We start from the raw sequence: 24,396 nt of genomic DNA, 5'->3' as shown, positions 1-24,396 counted from the left end.
AAAAAGAAACAAAACCTCCCCTCCCACTAATGCAACAATTGTTCACATCAAACCAATAACCACCATTCAGTTTTGTTCACATGTCTTATTCAGGGTTCTCTGTGTTGAGCTTAACCCAGAAGTCCAAGTTCCAATTAAGATAGGACAAATCTATATGTCTTTGCTTCTTTTACTTCCATGATCCAGGAACCTGGAATTGTTTTTCTTTGGCAAGGCCAGCAGCCAGCCCTGCCACTATATGTTTTGGACAACCTCCATCAGTCCCAGTCTCCACCAACATCTGTGCTAGCTAGAACTGAATGGACTTGTAGTCCAAAACATCTGGTCGGTGAAGGTTGGTGTAGACTGACAGGCAGTGACTCCTCTGGGTTTCAGACATGCCTTCCCAGTCTTAGCTGAAGAGTCAGCCTAGACCCTTCCACATGTAGATTATGTCTCCTTACCATGACACCACAACCCTTGATGAGCACATTTCCTCAGACAACACAACACTAAATTGTGTTACCTTATTGATAACACAACAGCTTGTGATTTATTAATTTTTTTTTATGTTGTGAGCTGCCTCAGTCTTTGTGTTTATTATTACCTTTATATTCCAGTTTTCCTCCAAGGAGCTCAGGTTGGCATACATGGTTTCCCCAACCCAGCCCACTCCATTTAATCCTCACAACAACCCCGTGAGGTTGTTTGAGCTGAGTGACTGGCCCAAGTCCATCCAGCAAGCTTCATGGCTGATTTGGGATTTGAATCCTTGTCTTCCAGGGTCTTGAAGAAGCAGAGTACAAAAGTGACTAATAAAAATAACAGCATATTTCGCAAATGCATGTAGCCTCGTTTTGGCTTTTTTTCAAATGGCCAGGATTAATAGTTTGGAGGATTTTGCTCCCTAGTTCGTTACGTTAAGGGATATTGAATTGGGTTAATGAAGCAAAAATGGGAGCTGGGTGGGGCTGGTTTCAGGGGCACCAGGCTGAAAAAGGCTGGGCTATGGTATGAATTGAGATAAAGTCATGGGCATTACCATATATAATGGTAAGGAATTCTGCTTGGCCCTCTTCGACTTCTGAGATTTCATAGGACAATGGCCACATATTATGTATCTATATAAAATACCAATATTTGTAAAGCTCTTCCTTTAATAATAATAGTAGTAGTAATAATAGTAGTAGTAGTAATAACAACAATTAATAATAATAATCTGTGACCCTCGTATTGCTAATGCAAAAGATTGATATTTATGAACACTACTGCAACTTTGGTCCTTCCTTCTGTTTCTACAACTCAATTACACTGGTTTTATATCTAAAATATCTTGCATTTAACTGCCTAGCTTGGGTCACTAGATGTCTACTACATGTAATATGTAGTAGATGATTGAGGTTGGCTGCATGCAGAGGGGTGTGTGAAGTATATATGTAGCTCAGGACAGCAGCATTTCTGGCATGCTTCATCTGTCCGAAAGGGGAAGTGTAACAATAAGATGGCTTCCTGGAAAAAAAGACTTCAGGAAATGCAGATTTAGAAACTCACCAAGACGGTTCGAGAATGTCTTGTGCAGTCGAAACCACTGGTTTACACATGGACGCACAGAAGGCACTTTAACCCGACCTTTGACAGGTAAAGCATTTTTGTTTCATTCATCATCTCTTTTGCCAAGTTTATACTACAGTGGTACCTCGGGTTAAGTACTTAATTCGTTCCGGAGGTCCGTACTAAACCTGAAACTGTTCTTAACCTGAAGCACCACTTTAGCTAATGGGGCCTCCTGCTGCTGCTGCCGTGCCACCGGAGCATGATTTCTGTTCTCATGTTGTGGTCTACTAAGCCTCCTAGATCCTTTTAATCATGTATTGCCGGTAAGCCAAGTGTCCCCCACCTTATATTGGTGCAGCTGGTTATTCCTGCCTAAGCGTAGAACCTTTCAGGCTGAAAGGGACTACAGGGGTACCTCGGGTTAAGAACTTAATTCATTCTGGGGGTCTGTTCTTAACCTGAAACTGTTCTTAACCTGAAGCACCACTTTAGCTAATGGGGCCTCCCGCTGCTGCCGCGCCACTGAAGCACGATTTCTGTTCTCATCCTGAAGCAAAGTTCTTAACCTGAAACACTATTTCTGGGTTAGTGGGGTCTGTAACCTGAAGCGCATGTAACCTGAAGCGTATGTAACCCGAGGTACCACAGTATTTGGTTCCGTTTGGAACAAATTTACTTATTACTAGTGCTATTTTTCTAGAAAAAGAGGTGCTGCAACTCAGTATGTTTTTTTTTTTAAATAAATTTTTATTGGAGTTTTACAAAAGAAAAAAATAAAGATTCACATAATAAAAAAGAGAAAGAAAAAAAGACCACAGATAAAAGTAGACATTACAAAAAAGAAAACACAAAAAATACACAAAAAACAGCTAATTAAAAAAAAAGAAATTTAAAAAAGAATGAATGCCTCCCTTTTTCTCTTATAATGACAATGGCACCCACCTGAGAGAGAGGTGCCAGAACTCACCTGAGGTCCAGTGAGTTCTGGCTGGAAAAAAGCCCTGCTATCTATCTATCTATCTATCTATCTATCTATCTATCTATCATCTATCTATCTAATTATTATTGTAGTTGTATCCTACCATTCCTTCAAGGAGCTCAAGATTGCATACGTGGTTCTGCTCCTCTCCATTTTATCTTCACAACAACTCTGGGAGGGAGGGCAGGAGAGAGGGCTGAATGGCTGTCACTGACCCAAGGTCACCCAGCAAGCTTCATAGCCGAATGGGGAGTTGGACTCTGACCTCCCCGGTCTTAGGTCAACACTCTAATCACCATACCATACTGGTTTTTATCATTATAACAGTTTTATCTCTTTTTATAACTGTATCTTCCATTGCTATAACCTGCCTCGGAGTTACTGGGTAGATAAGAAAACATATAAATAAGTAAAATCAGGAGCGGCCCAAACGTTGCAGAGAGAAGGGTGACTGTGCCAGGCAGCTGATTTAGGGTGTCTTGAAAAGGTAGCAGGTTGTTAGGTATTTGTTGTCATTTTACAGCCAGGAAGAGATGTGGGGTGGGGAGTTGCTTGTAGGGTTTTCTGTCTCGGGTGCCAAAATTACTTGGCCAATCTTGGGTATCACACAGCTTGCCTTGGGGTGGGGGTGGGGAGGCGAGTAGCAGGATGTGCTTCAGACAGCAAAATGCCTTGAACAAATTCTTCACACTATCCTTGGCAGATTCCTTTCTTTCAGCCTAACTCACCTGTTAAAATAAACGACATAAGAATGATAGCGAACTTTGCACATGGAAAAGCATACCGATGGTGTGGTGGTGGGGCGAACAGAACAATATTGGATAGGGATATCATAAAGTCTCTGTGTGTATCTATATATCTAATCACTTACTCCTCCACTGCCTGCAAAAAAGGGCATTCAGACATTCAAAATTCTGTGTCAGGAAAATCATATTATTTTGTATAAATTTTCTTGGGGCTCATGGGGAGGATGAATAATAAATACAAAAATAAAATTATTATTATCGGTATTCCTGGGTACTTGTCTGGGTTTGTTGATCAGCTTCTCCACTTCACTGGGGTAGGTTTTGTAGTTTAAGAAATTCCTGGTATAAATCATAAAGTTGGAAGTCTTTGTTGGATGGGTCAGGCACACAGATGTCGTCGTACTGTCAGGCTTGTTGGCTGTAGACAATAGATTTTATGGTGAGTGGGTGGAAGATGTACCCAGGTAGATATGTGGAGTGGTTGGCAGGTTCCTCTTTTAAAGTGATCCTTAGATGTCCTTTGTGTAGTTGCTCAGTAGTGTCTATATGATAGGTATTTCTACACACCAGCCCACTCTCCAAGCAGCGAGAGATTCCAGGTGGAAAGAAAGGAGCAATTAGGAACGCACTTAGAATGTGCTCCCAATGCTTTCTTTTGACGTTCTTTAGATGTTATGGTGATGCCAAGTCACCACAGCATGTGTGTGTGTGTGTGTGTGTGTATGTGTGTAGGGGAGTTGTGTGAAGTTCAGGATTCAGCCCAGTCAGATCCTGTTCTCCCTCTATCTGTCTGTCTGTCTGTCTGTCTATTTCAGATCACATTCCATGCCTGATGATGTGGGCACTGGCTCATGAAAAACTTTGGCATAGTAAATGTTATTAATAATCATCGTCAAGTCTCTGTTGCTTTCGCTGTAACAGAGTTACACAGCTACCCCCCTGAAAATATGAGATTTTCATAACAGAAAAGTCTCCCCCCCACCACCACTATAGCTTACAATACAGTAGCTAATGGATGCCTAACTTTGATGTTTTGTTAGGTGGTACCATGACAGTCTTACTCGTCATGCAGCAGAGGCACTTCTTCTTTCCAATGGCAGTGATGGAAGCTACCTCCTAAGGAAGAGCGATGGCAAGGCTGATCTTTACTCTCTCTCAGTAAGGTACAGTATCTTCACTATCCCTTACATCATCCCATACTGTTGAGATCAACAGTTGTGACCTTCCTTTCCTCCTCCTTCCCCTGTTTTTCCTGTATTTTTGTTGAAAGCTGCCAAGAGTGGCTGGGGCAACCCAGTCAGATGGGAAGGGTATAATAAATTTATTATTTGTTGTTGTTGTTGTTAATATGATGATGATGATGTCCCATCTCTATCGTATATTTGGTGTCTGGGTTACGACAGACAGGGCCTTTACTGTAATGGCATGTGACTATTCAATATACTCCCAAATGAGATCTGCCTGACACCATCATTGAATGCTCAGAGTTGAGCTGGCTAGCTTTGAGAGCCTGGTGTGATATTGATATCATCCATCTACCTACCTTCCTGCCCACATACCTATCACTTCTATCTACCCCCATCTAGCCCCCATCTACTTTCCACTGTGGTTGCTCTGTATGCCATGGGAACAACAATAATGGGACAACAGAAAATGAAACTGGACTTGCTGAAAATGGGCAACTAACAAACTCTTGTGATTGGTGGGATGCAATGGGCAGATGGAGGGAGGCTGTAAAGACAGACTAGGAACAAGCTGCTCATGCATACAAAGGGTTGTCTTCTCTGATGGCTCACTTGGTGTCTTGATATCTCCATAAAATTTACTATCCTTCCTGAGCTAAGAAGAATGCATATTTCATGTTTCAACAGCCTTATTTTTGTTTCAGAGCAAGGGATTCTGTGAAACATTTTCACGTGGAGTACACTGGGTCTTCATACAAGTTTGGTTTTAACGAGTTTCTAAGCTTGAGAGACCTGATCATGCACTTTGCAAATCAGCCTTTAATTGGCAGTGAGACAGGTAACTTACATTTGCTTATCTATCCATCTAGCTGTTTAAAATATTTTAGATTATATTTGTTAACCTGGGTTGTTTCTGACCTAAGTTAAGAGTAGATCTATGGAAATGAATGGACTTCTCTTAGTCCATTAATTTCAAGAGTTCAATTCTGAGTAGGATATGAGTATCTCTTTATACACTTGGATATTCCTCTGTTTTATTAGTTCTGTTCTTCTTCCCTCTTTTAGGATATGACAGAATCCACCTATTGTGCTCCCTTATGTTGTATATCAGGGTATAGCCAACAGGTATTTTGGACTGCAATGCCCACCATCCCTTTCCATCTCTGCTCTAGCTGAGGCTGATGGGAATTGCAGTCCAAAATCACATTGGCTATCCCTGCTTTACGTTAGACTGCCTTTGGTGTTCAGGTATTGCATTAGTGATATTATTTTGCACAGTAGAATAAGAAATAAACTATTAGGCATTGAAGCTGGGGTGGCTAAGCTCCACCCTGGGGGCCAGGTCAAGCATTCATTTTTTCCGGCACCCCAAGATCCTACTGATTCGGTGGTGGCATCAAAAATGAAATGAAATGAGATGAAAAAATAAAATAGTAGACACAGTACTGCAGTGGGTGGGGAAGTTAAACCCTCTCAGCCTAGTCCACAAAAGGGACTTTAAAATTGCTGGCTGTGGAAAAATACATGCCCTATAGGGCATTCAGCAGATGAAGACACTCCCTCATGGCAGCATGCAGGTGCTTTGTTAAGGCCGCCCCCCAGGCCCTGGCACCTCTTGGCTTCAATGGGTTGGAACCAAAGGTTCCTCCGAGGGAAGGACTCCTTCAGCCAGAGGGCAGCTCCTCGCATTGAACCCAACTCTGTGTTATCCGAAAACTTATGTTTTCTGAAGGCTGCAACCCTATGCACATTTGCCTGGGAACAAATCTCATTGACATCAATGGGGTTTATTTCCATTCCTATCAATGGGGTTTTCTTATGGGGTTCACTTCACAATGTATAGGATTGTGCTGCCAGTAGATTCCTGATGCAACAGTTAGTCTGATTATTATTATTATTATTAATTTATTTTTACAAGCATTGTTGTATGTATTGCTTTTTGGATCAAGAATTTATCCTCCTTACTTAATATTTACATTTCAATAGATCTTATCAGATTAGTGATGAAAGGGGTAATAGAGAACCAAGAGTAGCCCCTGGGTCTGGTGCTGGTGCAGTTTTAAAGAGCCACTGCTTTCCAGGCCAGAAAGGGTTTAATCTCTTTGAAGTGTCATATCTATTTCCTGACATGAGTGTTAAACCCCTTTTGACTTGGCCCTGACTGACTCAGTGCCCTGAAACTTGAGCTCTGTTGTTAAACAGCTCCTAAATAGGTTTGTTATTTAACACAAGAGGTGACCGAGGTCCTCTCCCCCCTGCAATGCTTGGCATTGGTCCAGATGGAAAATAAAGGCTCCAATTATCAACTGATTAGCTGGCAAATCAGATTTATGGGGACTGAAATTCAAGAGCACTAAAATATCTGGCTAACCTGAAAGAAGCAGAGCTGGTCAAGGACTATGAGCAGTCCTGGGCTCTAATTCATACTTTGACAGAATCCTGCCCCTGTGGCCTTTGTGAAGGGGGTATCCTTTTCTGAATCAGCTCCCTACATGCCCACATTACTTTTGTTCAGATTTTGGGGTTTAAAGAAAGATCCACCTGAGGATTCCTTTGCTTGGTGAGAGGTTGGTGGATGTGGGACCTCTACAAACCAAGGCCTGCTTTAGCATGCCCTAACTCTACTCCAGGGACGTGGGTGGCGCTGTGGGTTAAATCACAGAGCCTAGGACTTGCCGATCAGAAGGTCGGCGGTTCAAATCCCCGTGACGGGGTGAGCTCCCATTGCTCAGTCCCTGCTCCTGCCAACCTAGCAGTTCGAAAGCACGTCAAAGTGCAAGTAGATAAATAGGTACGGCTCCGGCGGGAAGGTAAACGGTGTTCCGTGCACTGCTCTGGTTCGCCAGAAGCGGCTTAGTCATGCTGGCCACATGACCCGGAAGCTTTACGCCGGCTCCCTTGGCCAATAAGCGAGATGAGCGCCGCAACCCCAGAGTCGGCCACGATTGGACCTAATGGTCAGGGGTCCCTTTACCTTCAACTCTACTCCAGTCCTCTACTCAGCCCTGTCTCTTCCTGTCTTTGCATGGTCTGGACCACCATAAGTCCTATGTGTCAGGAGTGATTTCACCTTCCTGTCATTTATCCTTTTCTTCGCTGGAGAGGAAGAACAATCAACAGTACAAATATAAGTCCCTTTCCCAAAGCTTCCCAAGTTTATTGCTTCCAGAAATAAAACCAAAGAGACTCAGGACATGGCCAGAAATCAGTGCAACATTATCTTTGCTGTTTGTAGGTGTGAGTCTGGGCAGTATCTGGGTGAGAGACCAGCTGGGAATCTTGTAGATACTGCCTTGAGCTCCGTGGATGGAAGATGGGATATCAATGGTCAAATAAAAGACTTGCATAGTATCCATCAAAGTCATCCTATTGACAGAAGGAGTTCTGCTTGCCCCACCCAACCCCAAATCTGTTCTGGGATTTTCCCCAAATCTCAAGCAGATTTGGGGGTTATGCAGGGAAAGGAGAGGGAGGGTAAATTCAATTGCACAAGTGGATGTCTTTGTGCAGTTGGGACTATTTCGGATACAACCCATTGTGGGTGGGTGAGAGATCACCAGCCCCTATTATACTTGCCTGGACATTAAATTCTTCATAGAAGGCCCTTCTCCAGTTTCCCCTACCTAAAGGGGTGAAGTGGATGACTATTAAGCAGAGGGCCTTTTTGCTGATTGTGCCCAGATCATAGAATGTCCTCCCCAATGAAACTTGTCTTGTGCTTGCATTAAGATGCTTTTAGCATCAGGTGAAAATGCATTTAATCTCCCAGACCTTTTAGAACTATGTTATTTTATCTTGGAGCCGTTTATTTCAGCTTGATTTTAAAAGCTAGATTATACAGTAATTGGTTTATTTTTGAATGACTGAATAAAACTTTATTGCTGAAAGCCATAGGTCACCACAATATAAATAGAACGAACAATCATTTCAGTATATTCAGCAAACAAATATATATAGAAAAAGAAACAGAAAAATGATACTTCCCTGCCCAATGTAAATCCTTCATCCCTCCCCTCCACTGTAAGCTGTTAAAAATACAACAGAATAAATGCCTATCCCACTTATACACCCTAATTCTTTTTTGATTAACATTGCACACAATTGTTCCATCCTTGCCCCACCACCAACTCCCCGGCCATCTGCTAGATCCATTAACAGTTAAGGAGTTAATGCTGCCTGAGATCAGTGAATCTGATCTCCAGTGTTGAATGATAGACTTGCCCAGTGGCTTACCAGCTCCCTAATCAGATTCTGCCAGCTCTGTGAAGCTCCTTTCATGTGCCTAAAATGGACAGTGCCACCAGCTGGAAAACAGGCGTTGAGCTTCACAGTACCACTTCCACGTTGCTTGCCTCTGTGAAACAGTACTCAGGAACAGAAGGTTGACACTTGAGCTAAATAATTCCCAAGATCATAACGCAAGCGATGCAAATTCCACAAAGCCTGGGAGATTTAAAAAACGGCTCAATAGATTAAAAATCTCAAACCTTCCTTTGCCCAATTAAAATTCTGCGAAGCTCTTGTGTTGCCTCAGGGAAGGTGAAGCAGGTCACACGCAGGGTAATGTGGCTGCTGCCTATCATTATAACAGCAACTAAGAGGAGAAACTGCCTCAGGGTCGTAGGATGGGTGTGTGTGGTCTGACCCAGGTGTCACCCTGAGGGGGTGTGTGACAAAATGGCAGGTGGCACTCACTGTGGGGCCTGCAGCACGCCTGAGCCATGCGTCTCAGGCGCCCGCAAGCTCTGCGCTGTCTGCCCGCTTCCTTCCCCCAGCTGTAGGGTGACTGAGGTGTGGCGGCACCATCTGTGCATCTGTATTGGGCGCCATGCGTGCCGTCTGTGCATCCATTTTGGGTGTTGTGCGCACTGCCGGGCAGTTCGCCCTGCCCCTCAGCACGCTGCACCAGGTGCCTGAGAGACTTCCTCCACCACTGAACTGCCTGACAGAAGATTGCACCACATTGGCAGGTCAGTGGCTGGTCCAGCCGAAGGTCTGCTTGAGGGGGACAGTGTTTTAAGAGGTACCAAAGAAGTGGCACGTAATCTCAGGGTGTGGCACTCCAAGATGTGCTGGGACACATAGACCTCACCTGCCCATGAGCTAAGGTCTTTGGTTGTGCCACAGCTTGCTGAGGCCCATCTTGCGACAACCTGAAGGCAGTCCTTTTCCATTGTGATACCCAGCTTATGAAACCACCTCTTTCCGAGGTTCACATCAAGGTTTCTGGAAGGCTTTGCAGAGGCCTCACACTCCCTTCCCAGAGCCCAATGAGGTAGGGTTAGTCACACAGGGCTGGTTCCGGGGGAGTCTTCCTGAATTTGCTCAATTTTGCCTTTGCACACAAACCCCCTGATCCCCACGTAAGTTGTCTGCCTACTGTACTCTAATAAATATCCTGTGTCAAGGGTAAGGGACTAAACTATATGATTCATTTAGGTCTCTCAATTGGCTTGATCCTGTGGCTTTTTTGAACTATTGCTTGATCTGCTGCCAGCTCATCTGCCATTTGTTTTTTTGGAGTGCTTCCTCCAGGGTAGTGGCTGCATTTTTCCTTTTCTGTACAGGTCACTTAGCTTTCACTTTCTTTTAGGTACCCTGATTATATTGAAGAACCCATATCCGAAGATGGTGGAAGAGCCCTCCATTTACGAATCTGTGCGGGTTCACACGGCAATGCAGACCGGAAAGACGGAAACTGACCTTGTCCCCAATGCGCCGTCAGTGAGTCACTGCTTTTAAGTGTTACTCACTGTTCAGTAGCAGCTTGGGGGAGATTTATAGTTTTTCTTGAGGTCTGCAACCTGGGTCCTGATTGTATCTAGTCACCTCTCCTCCCTTTCATCTGACTGCAATTTGCAAACAGCATCTTTGTCATTGCATCTAGATTGGCCCTTAGGGTGTGTGAACTGAGTCAGGGGTTCCTGGTTTGAATCTTATCTCAGTCATTCGTTCAGTAAGTGATCCCAGTCTCAGGCTGCTGATAATTTCATTCTAGGATCCTTGAGGTATTATAAATAATGCATAGTAGGGTTGCCATATGACCTCTTTTTCCAGGACACATCCTCCTTTTCATGGGTAGAGTTGTCAAAGCGATCCAAAATTAAAAGTAGAAGTTGGCAAATGTGTCCTCTTTTTTTGCTCTTCAAATATGGCAAACCTACTAGAAGCACAGTATTCTTTATTTATTTGAGCTTGGCTATGTGTGGTGTAGTTGTTAGTGTCAGACTAGGACTCGTGGGACCAGTGTTCAGATTCCCACTTAGCCATGAAGCTCATTGGGTGACCTCGATTCAGTCAGAGTCTATCATTGTAACCTACCTCACAGGGTTGTTGTGAGGGGGAAAATGGAGAAGGACCATGTATGCTGCCTTAAGCTTCATAGAGGAAACAATTGAAAGTAAAATAATAATAATAATTAATAATAGTCTTTGTAGAGAACAAGGGCTGTCATTGCCTGGAAGGGATTTTTTTTTGGTTTTTTAAAACCACTTCTGTTTTCTTGCCTGTGTCATTAATGGTCTTTGACCATTTGAGACACATCATGCTGTTAGCCATCAAGGCCTAGTTCAGCATTTAGTGCCACGTTACTGCACATATACAATGAACACATTGTTGGAAGTCAAACAATGCTGAATTGCCCTAGGATTTATTTAAAATTTGACCCTCTGTGCCCTTTGACAGCATGTACCTCAGAGAATATGACAAGTGCCTGGTTTAATCTGTGATACAAGAGGGTGTCATTTCATCAGAACCAACAGAATTATTTTGTGTGTTTACCTCAGGTGTAGCCAGGGGCCCATACTTTTGGCAGAGAACACAGTGACCCAGTTTTAAGGATAAAATGAACAGACAGTTATGAGGTCATAAAAGCTCCTGCTGTGTTTTGCTTCGCCAGCTTGTGTAATGACCATGATCAATGTGTACATGTTCCTGCCTTCATCCCCATCCTTTTAGTTAACCTTTACCTCTTTCCTTGCAGTTAGGCACAAAAGAAGGATATTTGACGAAACAAGGCAGAATAGTTAAGGTAAGAAATGTCAGTGACTTGTGTGCCTCTCCTTTTCTTCTGTGTAGAAAGCCAATGCAAATTTAATAATAGTGTATTAATTAAAAAATAGCTATTTTCTAGAAAAAAAAGGTGCTAGAATTCACTAGGAACATCTCTTGTTCTCTTAAAATGGCAATGGAGCCCACCTGAGAGGTGCCGGAACTGAGTTCCAGTGAGTTCTGGCTGAAAATAAGCCTTGGTAATAATCATAAAATAATACATATGATCTGCACAGCAAGAAGTATATGGTTGTTAGTACTATATACATGTTCTGAAGCAGAAGAGAAGAAAGGGAGCTCATTTTCAATGCCTGTGTTGCCATCTTCATTCTTGTATTTTTTCAAATGCCTAAGTTCCTCTAATACCACCCTCTTTATTCTTTCAGAATTGGAAAACCAGGTGGTTTACATTGCATAGGAATGAGCTGAAATATTACAAAGACCAGACGGTGAGTTGGCAAGTTGCACTTGGGCAGCCATGTTTTGATCCCTTGAGTTTGTTGCATATGGACATGAGTGTTGAGATCCTTCCAAATCATGTGGGCCAAAGGAAATTTTGCCAAGCAAACGCCCTCCCGCTAATGGCTCCCAGTGGTTCCCACGCGCTCCACATTACTCCATGGAAGTCTTAGTCATTTCTACCGGTGGCTTGTCAGTTCAGTCAACGTGGGGAGTGGGTGGATGACGCAAGCATTGCTTCTTTATTATATAGGTGGGTGCCAGTACATATGTGGGTAACAGTGCTTGTGCAGACAGGGCCTCGCTTATTCCTCGGCATCTTTATTTGGGGAGTTGGGGGTTCAGCTCATTACAGGGGGAGGGGGAAGAATGATTGTTTCAAAGATAACTTACTTTTAAGTCCACAGAGCCAATCAGAGCGCTCGACCTAACAGAATGCTCAGCTGTGCAGTTCGACTATTCCCAGGACAAAGTCAATTGTTTTTGGTAAGTTGAGACCTAGATAAAAACTACTGTGTTTGTAAAATTACTTCAAACGGCTCTGAACTATCACAAATGAAGACAATAAATTTATTAGTCTGTCTTCTCAGGAGCCCAGTGAATGCCCACTCTTCCAATTTACCAGCTCCATCAATAAGCCCCTCCTCTGAACTCCACGGGGTGATTTTCCGGCTTTCCTTGGCGTCTCGTCTCAACAGCTGTACACTACAGCTGCCCCTTCCTTGACTTTATTCTTTCCTTCTTGCTTTCTGTCTTACTGTGGCTTAGCATGGGGGAATGGGCATCCCTCAGTGGCAGAATTTCTGTTTTGCTGGCAGAGAGCATCTCCAGGTAGGGCTGGAAAAGACTCTTGCTTGAAGCCCTGGAGAGCTGCCACTGTCAGTCAGTGCAGATAATGCTGAGCAAGATGGACCAGTGGTCTGACTTGGTATAAGGCAACTTCCTTTGTGTCTATGAATGAGCTTATTATTAACCAAGGCAGCCTTTGAGTTCCACATTTGTTGTGTTTTCTGCATGCAGAGCCCTGGCTATTCAAGAATGCCCCGAACCACGTACCCTTACAAAATTCAGTTGATAAATACGCTAATATATATGCTTTAAAATGCTTATTTTTTTTTAAAAAAAACCCAATCATACCCTCCTCCAGCATTTTACATATGAGAAAGGGACATGTTTCTAAATCTCCAGTTCTCCTTCAAGGCTGTGTGTATACCAGGCATGGCCAAACTCGGCCCTCCAGATGTTTTGGGATTACAACTCCCATCATCCCTAGCTAACAGGACCAGTGGTCAGGGATGATGGGAACTGTAGTCCCAAAACAGCTGGAGGGCCAGGTTTGCGACATGCCTGGTGTACACACCCTGTTTACTCTGGATCCAGTGTATTCCCATTGTGGGTCTGGGAAGTAGTATACTGAATCTACATTATCCAGAATCTGTATCTATCCTGTAGTTTCTTAGGAAATATACTGCATTTTAACATGTTTTCCTGCAATCCAACTTTGTTCCAAATTGAGAAGAGAAGCGTTTTAAGCTGGTTTTGTGTATGTAGCCAAAGCCAGCAGTGCTGCTGAAGACCCTAAGTTAATTCTGTATGCTGAAGTGACAGAGGGGAAATGTCTTTTTCAGCTGGTTTTATTTTGCCACTGGCTCTGTGCTTTACTTTGGTGTTTTGATCCTTCTTTTCAGTGTTTTAATGTTAGCTGCTTTGAATTCTTATTTGGAATAAAAGTGAGATCATTTTTGTTTTTTTAAAATAAAACAAACCAAAACTAAAACCAAATTTAGCTTCAATTCTTCTTTGGTAAAATGGAGTATGGGTGTTGGCTGCAGCTAGTATTGCTTATGCTTGTGATACCAAGTCTTTTTTACAATTTTTCTTTTCACAGTTTAGTATTCCCACTGAGAACATATTACCTTTATGCAAAGACTGGAGTAGAAGCAGATGAATGGATTAAAATACTGCAATGGAAACTGGTAAGGAAGTGCCTATCCCTCAAGTTCAGATGAGTGTTTTAGCTTTCGCTTGGTTCATTTAAGATAAAAGGAAACATTTCATGTTGAAAATGTGTAACTCCGAACCCTTTATTTCCTCACTGGCCTTACTATGCATGTAAAAAGAGAAAGTGATATCCCTAGCCTTTAAACAAGTATATAAGCTAAGGTGGTCAGCGATATAGAGCACATGCTTTTACCTAAACAATATCATTTCATACCCAGCCTCTCCACAAAGAGGAGTCTGCAACCCTGGAGAGCCACTGTCAGAGAGTATAAAGTTTAGACAATGCTGAGTTAGCTAGATGGGCCAATGTTCTGATTCAGGGTAAGGCAACTTCCTATTTTCTATCCAAAAGCCAGTGCAGAAGTCATGGTGCTTCTGTGCAGCACAGACCCAGTTTTCCATTCCATTTGCTGTTCTTTTGCACTGCATCTGAGACGACTTTGGTAGCCTCCACCCTTGAGCTTCATTGGTGGAGGGGGACAAAACCATTAAGAAAGAAATAACTGAATCCCTGCTCCACAGGCTGAATTGTAGCCACGGTTTGTTTATACGTGTGCACTAGGGTGTGGGCATCTAGCCCCGCTCACTGAGGTGACGGGGCATAGCTATACTGAGGAAGGAGGGCAACAGAAGTGAGGGGGCTACCTTGGACATGGAGGGCATAGCTGTTCAGCCCTGGAGGCGATGGGTGACAGCAGCAGAGGACCCAGGAGGAAAGGATTACAAGCCTAGCAGTTGCACATTTTTAGGCTCAGTTATTCCTTGTGCAGCACATAGCAGAAACAGTAGCCTGGTTTGATGTCACTTTAAGCCAAAACTTGACAGCTCAGCCCAGAAGCAGAATGTCCAGAGAGGCCATGGACCTTCCTTCCAGGAACCCACATGCTTGCACTAAGCTATGGTTTGGTTTAGTGTGATAAACAAACCAGGCCAACTAACTGCACCGCTGCCACCAGTTAACTTCCAATACCTGCCAGTGCAGGCCTACCAAGTTGGATGATTAGGGAACAATAAAAAAGACCAGCACCTTAATGGAGATTATAAAGGGGGAAAAAATATCCCATTTGATAAACTCATCTCTGTTATATAAATACCTGGTTTTTTCTTTTCTTTTTTTGTAGTCACAGATAAGGAGACAAGCACGCCAGCGTGACTCAGGCACATTCAGGCCGTAGCTATTTCTTCAGCAAATCTTAACTGCCACAAAGGCCCAGGTTGCTTCAAATCAATGCTCCACCAAATCTGTCATTGTGACCGTAAGAACTTCTGCACTAGTTAAAAGCAAAAACCCATCAGGCCCATCCAGATGCCCAAAGAAAACCTACAAAGGTGGCATGTTGGAGATGCCAATCTTTGTTCCCAGCATCTGAGAACTAGAAGAATGCGACCTTTAAAGATGGGTATTCCACTTTTAGCTATTGTGGCTAATGGCTACTGCAGGCCTATGCTCCATGGATTTGTCTAACCCTCTTTAAAAGCCATCATATGTATTCACTAAAAGCTGATGCTCATACGCCGATGTCTCAGGTTTCACTTCCATGATGTGATTTCCACACACACCTGCTGCACCAAATGAATGAACTTTCAGCTTAAATGTCTTGGATCTTCTCATAGCATGGGTCATTGTGTTACCTCTGAAGATGTTCATCCTTACACATTTGGTATGGACTGTTTTCTCAGCCATTTACACCATGTACTCTAGCATAAGTGGACTTCTGGCCCCACACAGACTTCTGCAATTTCTTAGTGACCCATGACAGTGTCTGAGAATGTTTGTTCCCATGTGCATTGCAGCACAGAAGAAAAGATTCACCTCCATCGACATTGGCTAATTCAAATGGAACTTGTGTGTCGGAATGTGCACCCAGCAATGAAATCTCTTTGGTCTAGCAGGGGAAACCGCATTAGGAAGTTATTTCTCTCACTTGCTGGATCATGAAAAATGCATCAGACAAAACTGCCATCTAGTCCAGCTTTTTGTCTTCCATGGTGACCAGCCAAATCTTATGGAAGCACACCAGCAGCAGCGCATGGGAGGGCATGTGTTTAGCACACAATGCCAATAATTTCAAGCCTCTCCCACATGCTCTTTAAAAACCAAGACATAAAGTCACAGCACTTGGTTTGGAGAAAATTACCATGGAGACATGCAAAAGCAGATGCAACTGCCAATAGTTTTTAGTGAAATGTCCTTTTTATATGTGCGTGTTAATGAGCATAAGTGCCAACAGCATTCAAAGTGCTCTTCTGATTACTGTAAGGTAAGATAACTGGGGACCAGCCTATTGTACTAGTGTTTTTTTTAACCCTGTAAACCAACCAATTTTAATCTCTCTGTGTGTGTTCTATTATTTAATATTCTTCTGTGTTAGCAGCAGGAACATTTCAAAATATACTGTGAGTGCTGGGAATCAGGGTAGGTGTAGAGAACAGGACAATACGAAGGAAGGCTTTTCAAAGCTGTATCTGGAACAATTTAATGCATTTTGTATCTCTTGTAAAATTTCTAATAAACAGAAAAGAGAACATCCTGTCTGTATGCTAGAGTAACAGGGTCCAGCTTCGCAAGTAAGGACCTGTTGTTTTTTTCTAAGCATCTTTTAGCGAGAAATGTCAGATGTCTCAAATGTTTGTGCAATGCTCAGATACTTGCATTTCCTTCCTTTCCTGGAATTTGACACACGCTTCTTTCCCTGGGACATAAGTAGTACAGTGCAAAGAGATAATAGCAATGCAGTCCTACCCTTGTCTACTCAGAAGCCCGACTGAATTCAACAGGACTTACTCACAGCTAAGTGGGGTTACAAGTGCATACTTGGGCTAAGAATAAGCACCACTGAATTGACCAGGGATTGTGCTGTTCTTCTCTCTGCACAGTGTCCAACTAAGTTCACCCTTGCCTGGGTTTTCATTTTACTCATCAAAGCAGGAGTGGGTTCTCTGGATGCTGTTGAACAATAAGCCCCATCAGCCCCAGCAAGCATGGACAGCGGCGAGTTGTAATTCTACATCATATGGAGGGCCAAAGTTCTCTCCACATCTGCACCACAGAAACACTATCCAAATCTAAACGAGTTAACCAGAATGCTGTTTTGCAAGATTCTTCTCTCTGATAATAATCAGGCTACACATCTTATTCACACTTTTATTTCAATCTGTTTAGGGACATGCAAAAAGGTAAGATGAAGCAGCAAAGCAACATAATTACATGAACTTAAATAGAAATGGGATAAAACAAGAAATTTCATCCTTCTGTTTTACAAATATGTATGCAAAAAGAACACTGATGGATGCGATCTCTGTAAGAGCTCAGCTGTAGCAGTATTGAAGAGAACTAGCATGTACCTGTTTTTTAAAAAAGCTTCCAGGCTATTAGTATTTCTCAATCCAAACAAACCATGAGTCACTGATTGTGAGGGGAAGCTTTTCTAGCATTGATGCACAATGTGAGCAAATTTTAGCAAGTCTTCATTGCAAGAATGGGAAGGGAAAACACATTTTTGCACTGTTCATATAGTGGTAGTTCAAAGACAGGCACACCCGTTACTCGTACAGCAAGTGAGCTGGGGGTGGCCAATTCTGAACAGTATTTTTTTCCTATGAAATATATCATGCATGCCTGAAGTTAACTCCATGGGAGTCATCAGCTGGTCTCCACAATACCCTGTAGTTTTAACAAATGCACCTGCAGCCCGAACCCCCTTCTCCCCATCGTATTCTACATTTTGCTCTATATGCAACTTGTTTAAATTATTTAAAACAAGAGAAAGTAGCATTTGCTCCAAGACACTTGTTACATGGCAGTGGGTTGGAAAAAAGAAATCAATCTCTCCGGTCCAGCATTCAAGAGATGCTTCACTCTGGAGATAAAGTGCCAGGTTAAGAGACTTCCACTACTTGCCACAGCTCTTCAAATAAAGGAGCAAGCTCTTTTTCCAAGCTTACGATCAGCCCTACACAAAGTGGGAAGGGAAGAGAGAAACAAAGTTTATATATCATACTAGAGGGATCCATTTGTAAACATGAACTGATAACCTGTCTGTACATTATTTGGGGAAACTGAACTTCATGCCAACATTTTGGCACAAGAGCAAGACATTCTCACTGCCACTGACTATAAACTAGATACTTGCAGAGGCAGCACAGGATCTGGTCCTGGCCCATAAGAGCTTTCATTCCCTTTGCTCAAGTGCTGAGACCACACTCTGTTCCTTGCGCCAAAGCAGCAGTATACACAATCACCTCTGCTGAGCCATCACTTAACAGGAGTGAAGAACCTGTGTTCCTGCATAATTTTATGCAGGTGGGAGAAACCTACAACTATGGCAAGGGCAAACTGTCCCTCCCCACTCCCACACAGCCCACAGGGCAAGGAGGAAAAGAGAAAGAAGGATGCCTTGCTCCCAGTTGGCCCATCCCCTGCCCTTGGAAAATCTCATGCGGCTGAGCTGTCCTGTCACTGTGACTTTTGTTATAAGGCTCTACTTCTATCATATTATCCACAACTTGGGAGTTGGAGAGGAACTGCCTGCCAATTTCATGCAACTGGCCTTTTTCTTTTAAGTACTTAGCATTTTGAAAAACCACGTGTACCCACATATTACAACTTAAATCTAGCAGTATGGGTGCTGAAGACAGCAAAGCCTCTCAGTCCTGAAGACGTACCTGTGTTGGCATTGCTGCTAGCGATGAAACTCACAACCAAAGGCAACCTGTTGAACTGAACCACCTACAAGAAGCAAGACATTTCATTTCAAAATCCAGCACACAGTAAATGTTTTCTGGCAGGCAGTTCACTAGCCTCTTATGGTTCTAACTAGGTTCCATTTGTTGCTGAACTCCTATCAGCCCTGACCATTGGCCATGTTGCCTGGGGCTGATGGCTGTTGGAGCCCAACATTACACAACATTACTGGCAGCCATTGGTGGGGTAAGGATGAGAATAGATTTTTACAAGACACTGGCACACAATGCATCAGCAATGTAGTGCTGTTAACAATAATTTTCTAGACTAATTAAAAAGGTGAAGGAAGCATCCTGCCAGATTATGATATTGGCCAAAACAGCTAGGCACAAGCAGATTGCTTGCTGAAACAGAACACCACTCCTCCCATTCCACTACACTGCTTCATTACATTACTTGCAAAATCCATTCATCCACCAGTTCTGGAAGGAAGGCAACACATCTTACCTGATATGTGTTGTAGTAACAAATGATGCTTTTGTTTTTTGAAAGCCCAAGCTTGCTGCCCTGGTCTGTTGCGAGTGCAAAAGTTGACAAGAAACCCGGTCGAAGAGCATGCTCTGGAGCATTATCGTTGGCAACTAGAACAAGAGGACACTCTATAGCCAGTCTCCAAATATTGTAACAGACACATTTTGCACAGATAACAGGCATTTTGTTAGTTGAACCAGCAGCACAAACTCAAGGGACTAGTCCTCACAAGTGTAGTGAGATTGGAGCACAGTGCAGTTCCAAAAGATCTTGCAATATTTTGGCAGTTAACATTTTTTAAAGAAAAATAGTCAACAGGCATGACTGTGAAAGAAAGAACTTGATGACAAAGCCAGGGTGTGTTCAAGTGGGTTCCTAATACTCAGCAAGTGGAGTTAAAGTGCCCTCCAAGGTTAACTATCCATCTGCTTCAGGAAGAATTTCCTGAACTCCATCTCTTTTAACTACCCAAGAGCAAATCCGATATCCATCCTTTCCTTGCCTAAACTGTACCTCCCGCACTCCCCAACCCATAATAGAATTGAAGGCAGTATACAAATTAAATCATCAAGCAATATACCAGCCTTTTTGAAGCTTGGGGCCCAATAAGATATTGGACTACAACTCCCATTATCCCACACCACTGGCTAATGGTCAGGGATAATGGAAGTTATAGTCCAACTATATTTGTAAAGGCACAAATATACAAAGCATGTAAACATCAAGCAACCATTTGCCATTTTACACTAGTTAATGCAGTATAGCATGGCAATCAAAAGTGCAATTTTGAAGACTGAGTGCACATAGCCCTGAATGCAGCTTTTTCTTCTAATGTAACTCGGAAGGATCCCAGCTCACTGTTACCAAAGACCAAAGCACCAAGAAAGTGGTTTACACACACAGCTTCCTCAAACAGTATTCTTTTCTTCCACTTATTCTATCCAGGAAAGTGCATCACAGCTGACAAATAGGCATTGCGATCTCTGCTGACTCATGTCTACACTAGAAGCCAACAGAAGACTAGGGTGACAGGGAGTGGATATGTGTGCCTAGTTATATTTAAAATTTCCCCTTAGGAATCAGGATGCACAAGGGAAGAGTTTAAAAGGTGAAAATGATTTCTATTTCAAGGTAGGAGGAAACATCTTGCTTTTGAGCAAATAAGGATTTTATATTTCCATTAAATTGATGCAAATATCCTAGCCAGATAAATACACAGATTATCTCTTACCTTTGATAACAGGTACACCATCTCTGTCTGACACTACAATAGCATGGAGGCCCTCAACACTGGAAAAGTAAAAGAGGTAGAATTTTTAGCAACCTAACCAGAAATACTGTCAACTATTTCACATTGATGGTGCCAGCTGCATCTTTTTTTTAGCCTTACTCTGCTAATCAATTAATCATTTTAACAATTACAACCTGCAATTTAACAATTACAGCAGTAATGTATTATTTGAAGAACTGTATTAATGCCTCAATCAAAACCCACAACATTCTCAAACCCCTGTGAAGAATTTAAAGGTTCAGAAAATTATTCCCATTCTTGGTCCAAAAAAAAGAATTTGATGGGAAATACAGACCAAACTTTGAAGCTAAGCAGATGCATATATTCTACTTGGAGAAAGGATGATAAAAGTCTAATGAAGTATTATGTCTCGGCTTGTAGTGTCAAAACTTTGGAACCATTTAATATTAATATTAGGTTACCTAATTATTAGGTTACTAAATCAAGGCTGGGAGCCACAGACACGTGTGTGTGTGTGTGTGTGTGTCTGTGAGAGAGAGGGGAGAACAGAAGTTTCTTGCTAACATGGTTGGTATGTGTTGCAAGTTTCCCTTTCTTAAGCTGTGTACCTCCATGCAATATCCTACAGCCCCCAGTATGAAGTTCCTCAATAAGTGGAGGGACACAGCTCCCACCCCCCAACACTTTCCAATTGGGTACCTGAAAGCAACAATTTTTCAAGGTACAGTATTCATAGAACACATTAAATCCTACTAAGGCTGACTCCATAAGCATTACTGACTCAGGACATTGCTCTGAGATAAATGAGAATTATTCCCAACTCCCATTTAGAGAACAGGTTTAGCACTGGGTTTGAAATTTCAACACAGGTTTCCTGATATGTGAAACTCAAAAGTTCAGAATGTAAATCTACACAGGTATCTTACCTTGGGAGCTTTTTGTACAGGAACCTTTTCAATTCCTAGAAGAGGAAAGAAAAGGAAACTGTTTACCTTAGTCACTTACAGCACACATTAAGAGGTCATATACTGGAGAATTAACTACGTCTTCCATTCACACTCATAATCACTCACTGGAAACCTCCATTACACCATAAGCTGTCCCTGAAAGCAGGGGAAATGGCCACTCTTTTAGGCATAATACTTTGGTACACAGCTCTCTGTCACATTCAACAAGCCACTTCAAAATGTGCATTATAGTGCTAATTATACTTACATCCGCCATGTTGTCAGAAGTGTTCAAATGAACAGTCCAAACCCTTTGGGGGAAAAAAGTTGCATGTTTTGTGACAAAACAATTTGCCCTTCTATGTGAATATAGCAGAGAACAAGTTTCTACTACACCACCCCCGCTACACTTAGCACTCACAGTTTGTTCTCAAAGTCACTCAATGCAGAGTTGCTACTGGAAAATGTCGACCCATAGCAATTCCAACCCGTGACAAGCCAAATCTGTGAAGCCCAACACCCAGGCATGGGACCATGGTTTTCTAGACAACAGAACAACTCTCCCAAAAAGAGTATGTGAAAAGCTGAAGGCAATGATTTTAAATGACCTAGTTTTTCCTTCGGCCACAAACATTCTGAGTAACGAGGTATACCCACTTATTTGTCTGGAGTGCAAATGTACTATACTACAGGGATCCTATGGACACAGGAGGAGGAAAATCTATATTGTAATTAGAACCCCCTCTGGATGATAAACAAAAGCCAGACAATAATACAAAACGTACAGAGTTACAGGACTGCAACAGCCCCCTCCCACACAAAAAGAAAAGAAAAACCCAAGCTTACTGTGCTGATCCACTAGGGGAACCAATTCAAATACCAAGAGTAGTAGTATGTGTGGCACAAAGTTTTACTCAGACCCATTGAAAGTAATTTACATTATTAAGTCCACTGATTTCAATTGGCCTATTCTAAGTAAAACTTAGTTGACTACTACCCAAAGCCTTTATTTGGAACAACTAAAAAGTGAACAACTAAAAAACGAACCCTTCTTCAGGAAAATGCTAAACCCCACCTCAAAGGGGTTGATGGGAGATAATGTTGGGCTGGATGAAAAGTCCAGTGGTGCAGAAGAGTTTATACATGGGCTTAATTGGATTGACCCCATCTGGTGGGGGGGGGAAAGGCTATCAGGTTGCAGCAATATCTGGGCTAAAGGAGCAACAGCTATTCTTCCTTTGAAACGACTCAGCGCTTTACATTACATTGCAGAATACATATACTATATTTCCTAATTTTGCAACCTTAAGATAGATCCGCCCTTCAGTTGCTGGAGATAAGCTCAGTCATTTCCTTTAGACCTCCTCTGCTTCGCCACACACCTTTTGACCTACCCCATTCTTGTGACTGTAATCTGCTTTAGCTGTTTTTAATTCTAAATTGTCATAACCCGCCCTGGAACCTGCAGGTGAAAGGATCATAATCATAAATGTGTGCTCCTGCGGCTTATGGGGGGAGTCATGTGTACCACCAGCAATAAGAAATCAAAACCAAAATCTATCTCTCTTTCAAGTATCAATGGTGATACAACACCAGCAGTATCTTACCGCGGTCTACCGAGGTGGGGCTGTGACTCTCCCAAGACGCCCACGCAAAGACAAAAAGGCGAAAGCAAAAATGTACCAAATACACACCATTTGGTACTTATATATTGGGGGTGGGGAGAAGGAGCGCCATCATTATCTCCCTGCATAGGAGCCGACTCTTCTAGGGCAGAGGTCCCTTCAGCCCCCTCAATCAAATACTGTATTTGAAGGGGTCGGGGCCCCTCGACGGGCATTGCCATTCAAATGGTCTGATCGATAACGCGGGGTGGGTGGGTGGCTTACCTGCCCAGCCGCCCTCCCAGTATTGTATTCAAGTTGGCACAGAAGCCCGACGGAGCCAGAAGCTTCCCGCCGTCGCCGCCCAGACCCAGTTGTGGAAACAAGGGCCCATGGCTCTCGGCTTCAGCTCCGAAATTATCAGGAAAGGGAGAAGACAGGGAAGTTTTTAATGTGTGACATTTTAATGTATTTTTAATCTTTGTTGGAAGCCGCCCAGAGTAACTGGGGAAACCCAGCCAGATGGGCGGGGTACAAATAAAAAATTATTATTATTATTATTATTATTATTATTATTATTATTATTATTATTATTATTATTATTATATCGCCACTCCTTCTTTTGCGTACGGAATGAAGTAAGCGTACCCTAATAATTAATAATAATGACAGTAACCCACTTGTTGGTCCCACAGCGGCAAGCGAGGGTCAACACCCGGCGCCTTCCTGCCTTCCCTCCCTCCCTTCCCCTTGCAGGTGTCCCGAAAGCCTCTTAACTGTCGGGTCCCCCATACGCACCTCCACTTTCTTCCGGGTTCAACGCCTTTAACGGCCGCCCTCCCTTTAAGCGAGCTCCTTCCCCCTCCCGTCTACCAGGTCGCGTGACTGCCAAGCGTGAGGCAGAGCAACTACTCCAGGTCGCTTCTGCTTCCGCTTCGGCGTCGGGCGCGGGAAGGCAGACGCACGCGCCACTTCCGGTCTGGAGAGGGGACGGGGGTTGGGCGGGAGAGTGTCCGATTCCAAGCCGGAGAGGCGTCCGCTGCTGCGCACGCGTGGTTGCTGCTGCGTCAGGTGGGTGCGCGCGCAAATCGTCGAGGCCCCAGCTGTGTGTGGCTGGTCTAGGCTCCCATACTGAAGTGTATTTCAATCAGGCTGCTGAGGAGTGTTGCTGGCATTGTCGTCCCCGGCATTTGCCTTTTTTTTTTTTTTTTGCTGCTGCTGCCAGCCTCCTCTAGAGTAAGAAGACGGGAGCCAGCGCTATGTCGCCCTGAACTGTGTTTTATTCCAGGCTCCTTGGGGTGCAGGAAGACTGGTACCAGACAACTGCAACGTCGGCTAACAATGTTTTCGATTTGGTCTTTATGTACTTAAACCTAGATTACTATTATTTTGGTAATAAAGGAATTTATTGTTAAATTGCTTTAGT

The 24,396-nt window shown here is 43.1% G+C and overlaps 2 protein-coding genes across 5 annotated transcripts in view; one reads left to right on the top strand and one right to left on the bottom strand.

The window, feature by feature from the left end:
- Nucleotides 1–16,482, top strand: part of DAPP1 (dual adaptor of phosphotyrosine and 3-phosphoinositides 1) — a 36,068-nt gene extending 19,586 nt beyond the window's left edge. Inside the window, exons 2-9 of one of the 2 annotated variants that reach the window (XM_083571883.1) lie at nt 4,299–4,421; nt 5,147–5,280; nt 10,036–10,166; nt 11,425–11,472; nt 11,879–11,941; nt 12,361–12,437; nt 13,840–13,927; nt 15,074–16,482. In XM_083571883.1, the coding sequence (XP_083428009.1) occupies nt 4,299–4,421; nt 5,147–5,280; nt 10,036–10,166; nt 11,425–11,472; nt 11,879–11,941; nt 12,361–12,437; nt 13,840–13,927; nt 15,074–15,127 (718 nt within the window). In that variant the 3' untranslated portion in view covers nt 15,128–16,482. Of the gene's footprint in view, nt 1–4,298; nt 4,422–5,146; nt 5,281–10,035; nt 10,167–11,424; nt 11,473–11,878; nt 11,942–12,351; nt 12,438–13,839; nt 13,928–15,073 lie in introns of both variants that reach the window. The other variant, XM_083571882.1, reaches the window with a different exon arrangement.
- A 601-nt stretch (nt 16,483–17,083) lies between these two features.
- LAMTOR3 (late endosomal/lysosomal adaptor, MAPK and MTOR activator 3) lies at nt 17,084–23,914 on the bottom strand. 3 transcript variants are annotated; one of them, XM_083572018.1, is made up of 7 exons: nt 23,769–23,914; nt 21,635–21,677; nt 21,346–21,380; nt 20,399–20,457; nt 19,144–19,277; nt 18,618–18,681; nt 17,084–17,905 (listed from the first exon to the last, which is right to left on the bottom strand). In XM_083572018.1, the coding sequence occupies exons 2-7, from the start codon at nt 21,641–21,643 to the stop codon at nt 17,832–17,834; spliced, it is 375 nt and encodes a 124-aa protein (XP_083428144.1). In that variant the 5' UTR covers nt 21,644–21,677; nt 23,769–23,914; the 3' UTR covers nt 17,084–17,831. The 3 variants fall into 3 exon arrangements, with proteins under 3 accessions (XP_083428144.1, XP_083428146.1, XP_083428145.1); XM_083572020.1 differs by having other exon boundaries at nt 21,635–21,950; nt 22,011–23,788; XM_083572019.1 differs by having other exon boundaries at nt 23,651–23,779.
- Nucleotides 23,915–24,396: the final 482 nt, after the last annotated feature.

This window comes from Podarcis filfolensis (genome assembly GCF_964270895.1).
Source record: "Podarcis filfolensis genome assembly, chromosome: 9".
NCBI classification, from domain to species: Eukaryota; Metazoa; Chordata; class Lepidosauria; order Squamata; family Lacertidae; genus Podarcis; species Podarcis filfolensis.
Note: the sequence above shows the minus strand (reverse complement) of the source record. Positions and strands in the feature narration are given on the sequence as shown.

Excerpts from the sequence above, each read along its gene's own strand:
- LAMTOR3 (XM_083572018.1), bottom strand. Across the intron at positions 19,278-20,398 it reads TGGTGTACCTGTTATCAAAG|TTGCCAACGATAATGCTCCA; the intron begins GTAAGAGATAAT and ends CTCTTGTTCTAG. Across the intron at positions 17,906-18,617 it reads TAGCAGCAATGCCAACACAG|GGCTGATCGTAAGCTTGGAA; the intron begins GTACGTCTTCAG and ends CACTTTGTGTAG.